The sequence below is a fragment of the Pelobates fuscus genome, chromosome 1, assembly GCF_036172605.1.
Source record: "Pelobates fuscus isolate aPelFus1 chromosome 1, aPelFus1.pri, whole genome shotgun sequence".
In the NCBI taxonomy this organism is placed as follows: domain Eukaryota; kingdom Metazoa; phylum Chordata; class Amphibia; order Anura; family Pelobatidae; genus Pelobates; species Pelobates fuscus.
The window spans coordinates 88,264,729-88,275,227 of NC_086317.1; the positions used below are offsets into that span (position 1 = coordinate 88,264,729).

Here is a 10,499-nt window from a genome sequence, read left to right on the forward strand (position 1 = left end):
GTGTTCGACTGAAGCTCAGTTGATGATGATGTTGTTGTAAGTGGTGGGGCTCGGCAACACACATCGTAACAGATCTATGTTGTGAATAGTTATATAAAACTGAGCTCTACTTTTTGTTTACAGACAAAGCCAAGTATTTTGAGCCTCTGTGTTTTCAGAAGGTCATACTGCTAGGTGCCTGAGATATTTCATTAAACTGAATGGAAAAAGCAGCAATGTAAACACTCGCATCTGGTAGCCAGTGGTTGAACATAGTAACAAGTGAAACATTTCTGGCCCAAGGATCAGTTGAGGACAATAAAGATGAATAAGATTCAATAAATATGTAAACTTATGGGTAAAAACAGTATGAAAATATTCAACCGCCGTCTCTCTCACCAATAAACTGAGGATGGTTAAAAAGAAAATTCAAAAATTAAAGAAACAAGTCCCTTTATTGTGCCATTTAGGTTCTGTGTCATATTCTCTATGCCTTTCTAGTTACCAACTTCAAAGTTCCCTCTCTTGTACCATTGCATGTCTTTGACCCGGCGGATAGACTGAATCTGAGGCTGATTGGCACCCCAGTTGTTCCAATGTTTGTATGGTCCATATTCCATCAGATACTGGTATCCTCTGTATCCAGGGTACTGGTACCCAACCCATCTGTAGAAAGAGAGTTATATGTCAGATCACACTAAGCAAAGTCTCATAGACCTTACTTAACATATCTCGGCAGCTATTTAAATCTCCTATGACAACATATCGGGGATAGTTTTTTCTAATTCCCACAATCCTCTATGCTTATGGATAAGTGAAGATCATAGTACCACAACAGCTGAAGGGCTAAACATTTGTTGCTTTGTCTTAAAGTATTTCAATCACATCGTTAAAAATGCCTAGTTAGTTTTATAGCCTATATTTTATTTTAATTATTAGTTTTCTTTTAAAACCACAACATATTCTGCAGTATTTAGACAAGGGATGACATTGTAGGAGAGATTTGCATGTAAAATAATTACAGTCCAAAAAAAGTTCTAAGTGGTACTATCAGCAGGAACATTCTACTGATTTCCATGGTGCCTGGTCCACAAAAAGAACTTTGTCCCACAATGTAATATGCACAAGCTGGAGCTCGCATGAACTGTATTAAAATAGCTTAAAATATTATTCAGTATTTAGACAATTTCTAAGATTGTCTCCAAAAATACACACATAAGTCAGGAGCAATCCAAAGTATTCTCATGAATATTTAATGAAAACCAAAGCCTTAATTCTTCCTCTGCTGCATAAAACAAGCACAACAAGCCTAACATGAAATGGATCTCTTAAATAAATATTAGAGAATGGGTGTTTGATATTTTAATACTTACGTTCCTCCAACAACTTGGATACTGGCTACCCTGTCCTGGAATCCATAGGACCATAGGCTGGGAATATCTTCATCGCAGACCTCCATCTTCCTTCCCTCGAAGTTCACACATTCGTAAAGAGAGATCTTGTAATCCTGAGTGTCCTATTGGTTGAACAAATATATCATACAACAATAATAATAATCATAATAATGTTTGATCATCCAAAAAAATAATTTTAATTCATATGAGTGCAGCTATAAAAGACTTGGTGTCACACAGTTCATGGTATAGGAGCCACTGACTCATTTCCAGTAATAAAATAATGTATGGGATCTATTAACTAATCATTAATGCACAGCATTCTATACCACAACATGCTTACAGGAAGCCATCAATTTTAACGTATGATGATTGATTCATTCCATACATTAATAATAATGAATAATTGCTGTATGTATATTCTGTGTTGTAAATGGTCAATGTGCAAATTTCTAAGTAACATGGTTACTAAGTGCAGTAACATGGATTTTCAACTGCCATATACTTCCATGTAATAATGTAGCTGAGATAACTTGCATCCCACATACAACTTTTTCACAATTCATCTATTTTTTCAACATATTATTGCCAAAGTTAGTTGTCAATGTGTGGAGTCTTGTACCTGCAGAATTAATTATTAATCCTCACCAATAGGCCCTTCAACCAGTATAATTCTAATTATATATACAATATACAATAAAAAGTTAGGATCTAGATCCATATAGTAAATAGAAAACAGAAAGTATAGGTGCTCACTATATTGTAGAACAGGCTGCGGTATACAATACAAGAATTCCCAAAACCTTGTGTGGTGAAATAGACAAGATAAAAAATATATAGCGTATACTGCGCCTTAAAATGTATACATACATAAACCTTCGAGACAATGTAATAAACATCAGGGAAAAAAGAAAAGAACAAATAATAGTGCAATACAGTATGGTACAGTAAAGGTGCAATAAGTAGTAACTATAGGAAAACCACTCACATACGCTAGAGCTTATTAGAGCTCTGCTGTATAATGCGTGGACGGGGATTGTACCGTCCACGCGTTATACAGCAGAGCTCTAATAAGCTCTAGCGTATGTGAGTGGTTTTCCTATAGTTACTACTTATTGCACCTTTACTGTACCATACTGTATTGCACTATTATTTGTTCTTTTCTTTTTTTCCCTGAGGTTTATTACATTGTCTTGAAGGTTTATGCATGTATAAATTTTAAGGCGCAGTATACGCTATATATTTTTTATCCATATAGTAAATACTCGGTGATGTCCTATTTCCATGGATAAGTTCCTCCAAATTTCTTTTTAGTACGCAGAAGCATAAGTAAATTATTTTAATGTAAATAAAAAAAGAACTTATATATTTAATAGCCCCTAGAACATTGCCTCAGTATATTGACAAGGTTTAAAGATACTAATAGTGCATACCATTTGAAACAGAGAAATTAAATATTTAAATATTACATCTATAAACAAAAAACTGCTAGTTTATTTGAAAACATTGATGTCAACATTTCAGAACATCTCTTCTCTATTCTTGCAGGTTTCACTGTCACTAGATTGAGGATGATGGAATCCATGCAGGATCGCAGTGCGCTTAATATAATACATTACCGATAACCTAAGGAGGACTATTTCTAGACACAAATGTTAGTCTGTGACTTGTGGTCCATATGGTATGGTATGTGTCCATCTCATGACTGGGCCTCCAAGGAAATAAATGTTTGACCGATGCATGCTTCATTCATGTTACAAAAAATAATTGCCTATTTCTTACCATGCGAACTGGCCTCAAGGACATTATCCTGTCAGCACGGAAACAGTTAGACCAGGAGTCCCAACGAGGATATTCTCCTTTCTCCATGATGAACATCTCTCCACTAAAATCTTTCTGCTCGAATGCAACCCAACTACAAAAGGAAGCAAGATAAAGAGCACATTGTGAGCTAAATCCGACTTACTGCTAGTATAGCATGTATGACCTACATGTTGTACATGTGTGCTACGTTGGAGTATGTCCCATTATCGGAAAAAAGATTCAAATATCTTACACAGATTAATATTTAGATTTTATTCCAGCTTTCTCTACAATATGACTGCCATGTTGTGAAGATTATTTTTGAAATAGTATATTTCACTAATATCTAAAGATACTTACGGTCCTGACTCCACTCTGATGGACTTCACCTGCTCAAAGCCACGATCACACAGGTTACGGCATTCAGAGTTGAACTCCACTTTGCGGCCTTGGAAGTTTTCATATTCATAGCAGATAAGCTGTAGGATTAACGCAACATATTTATATAGATTTCACTTGGTAATCACAAGTTCTCAAACATTAAGGTGATGTTTGATAGGGTCTTCAAAAATTATCTTTGAAGCCATGTGCCAGAATGAAATGTCTAAATTTATGTTATATCATTGTAACACACTAATTGGAACTTTTAGAAATGATGGCCATTAGAACCGAAAAAAGAGGAACAAAATGAGTTGGCCTAAAGTGGGATACTTCGGAGGTTTGGAAGTGTTATATACATATACACAATAAGGAGACTTGGTGGTATGCACCTCATAGAGAACTTGGATGCATCCTTCATTGGGAAAGTCTGCACTAATAGAGTACCACTTCCATTATTATTAATTTTTATTTACCTTGTAATTCTGCAGACCCACAGTTGAGTGACTGCCAATGCTGCCTTGAGCTGAACTGTGAGACATCTTGAAATACTGAAATACACAACAATTAAAATAAGCATTAAATGTGCAATTTACATAATGTCCGCAGTCAGCAGTCCAAGCAAAATATGCTGTAACATGAAATATCCATATTCATTTAAACACATGCACATGACAAACTGTGATTACCCCCTTAAGGACCAAACTTCTGGAATAAAAGGGAATCATGACATGTCACACATGTCATGTGTCCTTAATGTGTTAAATGGATTGAAGTTTCTAATAAGGCTTAAGAACTCTCAAGCTAATCTGTAGCTAATTTCATATTGATTTGATCCAGGAAGTCCTGGGGAAGGCCTATCTTCATCTTTCATTCGAGTGTGTGAATAGCTGGTCTCTTCTTTTTCCCTATAAAGTACTGTAATTAAATGGTAGATCCCTACAAACAAATGTGATATTATTGTACTAAATATAGGTGATTTAACATGTTAAAATGCATATTACCTTTTGTACAGATGGACAAAAAGCTAGAAGTTAGATCACGGGTTAGATGTATTATTATGATAAAAAAATTTTTTGAGTATTTTGCTTTGAAAATTCCATTCATTGAAAATCCTTTGATTGTTTCCGCACCTATTTAGAGAAGCTGAACTGTTTGCGTAATCCATGTCCCCTTCCACCCACATTGCTCCTGGTATTCAGTATGAGTTATGTTTTGTTGCTAGCATTTACATTTCAAAACTGTTTCGTCCTTGACATGGTCAAAGGGCTAGATATTATATATAACTCAGCTTAATAAATAACTAGCTGGTTGCTAAACATTCTATTCAAATCTCATGTTATCATTGTGTATCCTTTTGGATCACAACTTGTGCGATGGCTTAAAAATAAACCCTGTGTTTAAAACAGTGTCCATTGTAGAACTGCAGGATGAATTCGGAAACACAATGTCTGTCTGTGCTCAGTAATTTGCATGTCAACCTGGGAACTCTTGAATACTCGTGGAAACATGATTTCTCAAGTTTCTGTGCCCAAAGGGGACTTTTCAAAAGTCAAAATTAAGATATACAGGTGAATTGTCCTTTTCCTTTTCAAATCATTGCATATATGCAAATATTGGTAGAAATTCAGTTATATATATTTTTCTGATCTGTCTACATTTTATAAGTGCTATGTATGCCATATTTGAAACTTTATTAAGTACCAGTTCCATCAACAACATGTAGGCAATATCTGAAACTATCCTGCAAGCGGGGATAATACCGCTGCAAGCCATTCACACCAGAGCTGGATTAAGCTCTGTCAACTGTAAGTAAGAACTCTTCTATTTCTTACAAAATTGGATTATCTTCCATGTCATTGACATCTTCTGGATACCGTATTAAGTAGAATTTTGGACACACGATATAGATCCCATTGGACTTAATATCATTATCTGTTGTACCCAGTGGCGCAGACCCATCCCCCATTTTCTTGCAATATCTGAAACTATGGCTGCAGGGTCTATGACTCTGAACATGGTTAAAGGGACACTCTAAGCACCAGAATCGCTGCAGCATAATGCAGTGGTTCTGGTGAATATAGACTGTCCTTACAGACTGACAAATGTAAACTCTGCCTTTTCTGTGTTTAACATTTGTTCCCATGGCCATATCTAATAGTGTCACTCAGGCAGTTACTAGAGGCACTTCCTGGTGTGATACTGCAATCTTGGAAGGCCGATATAAGGCACAATATAAGCTTGGCAATACCTATTCTTCGGTTTTAAATGACCTCTGTGACACATTCTTGAACTGATTTATCAGATTCATGGAAGTACTGCTACACTAACCAGTTTATTATGAGCAGTTGCCTGAGGTCTGATCAATATCTTGAGCCTCTTCCAAACATTGGGGATGCACTGTAATAACAGAGAGGCCCAATTTTGGGTACTGACGGAGTGCTTTCGAGCTGGGAGGGATGAAATGAATAAGAATTGAAAACCTACATGCTATTTTAGTGCATTCCAATCAGCATGAGAACTAGATCATAAAAACTGACATTTCACACCTCTTAGTCAATCTTTCACATATCTACTCAGCTGCCACACAATCACTTTACTATTACAGTCTCCGTACATAATTAGACTATGTAAAAGAAGCATTTCTGGGGCAGAGTTCTAAAAGTGAAGTAATCACATGGAATTTAATGGAATATTCAAGCTTAGCACTGAGCTTGTAGAGTGCTGCCCTTGAAATTGATCTTTATACATAGCCACTGATAATATGCACAATATAACTTTATATCCATCAGTCAAGGTCATTTATTAGTCATAATAAACACAAGGCCCATGCAGTGAATCTATGTGAGTGTAACAAGAAAGGAAAATGCCTATTGCTTCACAAGTAATTAAAAATAGAAGAGGGTGTATAGCCGCATTATTCCAATGGGTGTCACTAGTTCTCTATCTAATTATCCTGTTCATTTTCGAAGGGAAAACAGAAGCATCATCAGCACTATTTTAAATCAATGCATCAATTAACAATGTTCTGAAGAGAGAGATGAGATAGAGATTGATAGAGATTGAGAGGAAAGGATCTAGAGAGAGAGGGGGAAAGAAAGTGGGAGTGGGATAATGTGAAAGAATAGATATGAATTTGAAATAGAAATGTTATTCAACGTATTTTCTAATCTCGCCATAAACTTCATAAAGCTGCAAATGTTTTTACAAAGCTACCAGGACCCTGTTCACTTGGCACGAACATGCCACCCTAGTTCGGATACCCCAGAGGTAGCAAAGGATTATGGGAAGTGTAGCCCAACAAAATTTAGAGGGAGAAGTTTTAGTCACCCCTGTCCTAAAAGACCCATAAAGAGCAGATAAAGGTATTACTTACGGAATTGCTGTGACAGAGCCACTGAGAAAGATGCTTGGTATCTGGCCAGACCCCCCACCCCAGTATTTATACTCCATAAATCTGCTTGCATAAAGCTTTTTTTTTAGTTTTTGAAGGAGGGGTCTAAGTTGAACAAGAGAATGATATCTGGGAGTCCATACTTTGGATAAGAGCAAGTTGGAAGTGTGGTGGGACATGCGGATGCGAAAAGGGAGCCGGGAGCTGACACTGCTTATTGTTTTGTCCTAACATGAGTGCTCAGCAAATAACAAGGGATCAATCAGCTAAACATATATTTTATTGTGTTCTTGGAACCAAACTGCTGATCCCACTGGCTGCGCAGTCCTGCAGCCTCATTACCTCACTTGTTTGTAGAGATTTAGGAGCTAAGTAAACTAACTGCATTGTGAGCACCAGCACACTCATAGGCTGTATCGTTCTTTAGTTTCTACTGTCTCTTAAGCAACAGAATCCAAAACCGAACTAGGAAATGTATCCGCAGTTTTACGTTTTTTCTTTTTATTTTGAATACTTCCTTTGCTGACTTATGATGAATATAGACACTAGGGACAGTTTAGTAGAAACAGTTGTTTATTCACTAAACATTTGTGGTTATTCATGTAAACAAGAATGGTGGAGAATTGAACAGGGAATCGCAAAAATTTTAGTTTTTGTGAATTTTTTTTATTATTTTCCAGTTTGATTGTTCTGGTGTCAATTTTCAACACTTCTCGGTTCAATGAACACATGAGCTGGGATGAATTGACAAGCAACTTGCATAATGTGTGCCAAAACAGCTGACTTAGAGGAAAATATTTGAGTTGGAGCATTATTTAAACTCAGCTACTTTAACATAAAATTTAGCAAGTTTACTTAGCTCACGGCTTAGTAAATAAAACTCTGTGCTCCAGAAATAATGAAATAATAAAGGACACAAAGTTACAATTATTTTTCGGTTCTTTATCAGCTTGCTTCTGACATAAGCATCGTGTTCATAGAACATTCAGTCAGATGGTTGCAACAATTTTCAGTACAGGCTTAAAATATATTTGTTTTGATGAGTTCACAATAAAATGTAAGCGCTAAATTAATCACATTGTATTTTTTGTATTTATTTTTCATTTTTATTCCGAAATCTTTTTGTTTGTATGCCATTTTTATGTACGCATTTATTATACATGTTCCTGCTCTAGGTATTTTCAGTCGCCAGGTAAAAACTTTGTAAATGCACAATAACGTGGTACTAATGAGTATTTGTTAGAAAATTGCAAGCCAATTGGGGCTTGTATAGTTTTATGGGAGAATTCTTCATTTAGCATTTTGACTAATAAATAGGATACATTGAGCATTTGCATAAAAAGTACTGAATACTTATAGTATTACTTGTGTCTATTATAAATGTATCCGAGCATTTGACTAGATATTTATAAGATTACATCTCACATGTATCTTGTTAGGTGAACTTGGGAAATCAGGAAAAGGAGAGAAGTGGAGAGGAGAAAACATTAGAAATCTAGCTATAGGTTATGCTACTTTTTAACATTCTTTTTAGATTGATTTTGGTCTTACGAATGACAGTCCCACAGGAGGGATGTGATTGGCTGCCCAAGGTTCTGCTGGTGTTCTTCCAGCTGATAGGACAGGGGTAGGCAACCTTCGGCACTCCACATGTTGTGAACTACATCTCCCTTGATGCTTTGCCAGCATCATGGCTCTAAGATGGCTGTTACAGCATTATGGAAGATGTAGTCTGTGGAGTGCGGACGGTTGCCCGACCCTGTGCTAGAACAGCCCGTTTGTTCTCGTGACTAGTCAAGTGTTCCTGCTGTTTAGAAATAAGTAATGAGCGAGACTCTGACTGTAACAGTTTTTTTAGTACCTAGGATTTGAGAGAAAAAGTGGCGTGCCAGAAATTTGCATGCTTAGGGCTGCCCTTCCAGCACCGAATTTCTATGGCCCTCTATTACAATCATTTGCTTTAGTGTACGATACAAATAGAACCGTGTTTTATATGCCTGTTCCTTTTGGTTAGTATTGATCCTACAATTCAGATCCCCTGCCAGTCACTTGGGTCATTAGGAGTCATCAGATTCCAAAGCTGTAATATGAGGTAATGATATCTGTGCTGAGTGGGTAGTGAGGGCAGAATATATTTGTGATATATGACACTTATGGGCAAGATAAATGTGCTAGTAATAGTAAGGAGTCCCTAGTAAAGTACAGTAAATCAATGCTTCCAAACTACCAACAAAAATAATAGCAATGATTCCACTGGATGGATAAGTCAGCAAATGCTTATTTTATGTACTTTTTATATACTTATGTTTATATTCAGATACACAATCATTTTGCAGCTGAATATCACAGAAATAGTTTATTTTATTTATCTGTTTATTTGTTAACATATATTATATATTCAGAAAGCATGAAGAAGGAATTACTGAACCTATGACGTAACAAACAAAGCGCATAATGTTGGAAACCACTCAGAAGAAATACCATTTGTTAAAGGGGAAAGGTCACACACCAGGTTTTTCTATTTTAATATTTACTTATCACCATGTTGAATAAAAATGTATTTTTTTTTTATATAGAAATGCATGAAAAAATACAATTAAATGTAGAAAATCAAGGCGTTTTATCCAGCAACTGGGTGCCACCATCTTTCCTCCTTGTCAATCATTGTTATAAGTTCTGTCTTATACTGGCAGTGAGTATAGAGAAACATAAAGAGAAGAGGAGAAAGGACACAATGTATCTATTTCTCCTCTTCCCTTGCAATGATTGTCCTCGCTTTGCCTTGTCTAAACTGGTTGATTATGTTGTTTACTAAATCTTTAATATCATTTAAAAAAAAAAATGTTTCATTTTTATTGCAAGGTCACAGAAGTACAGAAATGCAGATACATGACTTCACAATGATACATAAGGGAAAAAGTACAATGTCACATATCATAAACATGCCTTAAGAGATAATTGCAACAAAATCGGGCACTCGCTACATGTGTGTTGATCATTCCCGAGTTTCAGCTGGATAACACCCTGATGCCGAACCTCAGGATTGTAAGTGACCTTGTTTTTAATTGCTCAAACAGAGATGAATGAAAGGAAACCAAAATAAATAAATGAACTAAACAGAAAACCGTGATGTCATAATTATTATTGCCTAAAATGAGACAAGCTCTCAACATAGATAAATGATGCAGAGTACAGAGCTTACAAGACAGAGTCTAAATGCAGCTCCGACTATAAATAAAGCGCCGAGCAGCCGGTATCCGAAATGGTCAGTCATCTGTTTGTTTGTTTTTGTTTTGTTTTGGGGGGGTCGATAGGAGGGAGGAGGAAATACAAGATCACATCAAAATTTGCCACGTGGACCATATAATAACTCTTCAACTCTTCTAATTTGTGTGAAATTTCCTCGTATGACCTAGTACCATTTATTTTGTCAATGACCATCGTCAATTCTGGTCATTTTGTGGATTTCCAGAGCCTACTTATAGAAATTTTTGCTGCCATCATTATGTGTATAGTCAAAGACATGTTTGGGGAACGTTTTGGGTATCATG

The 10,499-nt window shown here is 36.1% G+C and overlaps 1 protein-coding gene across 1 annotated transcript; it reads right to left on the bottom strand.

Annotated features, from left to right (window-relative positions):
• Nucleotides 1–417: 417 nt before the first annotated feature.
• Nucleotides 418–7,031, bottom strand: LOC134604795 (beta-crystallin B1-like). Its single transcript, XM_063449982.1, has 6 exons — nucleotides 6,931–7,031; nucleotides 4,031–4,105; nucleotides 3,537–3,655; nucleotides 3,156–3,288; nucleotides 1,353–1,495; nucleotides 418–645 (listed from the first exon to the last, which is right to left on the bottom strand). Exons 2-6 carry the CDS (start codon nucleotides 4,094–4,096, stop codon nucleotides 477–479), a joined length of 630 nt encoding a protein of 209 aa, XP_063306052.1. The 5' UTR covers nucleotides 4,097–4,105; nucleotides 6,931–7,031; the 3' UTR covers nucleotides 418–476.
• Nucleotides 7,032–10,499: the final 3,468 nt, after the last annotated feature.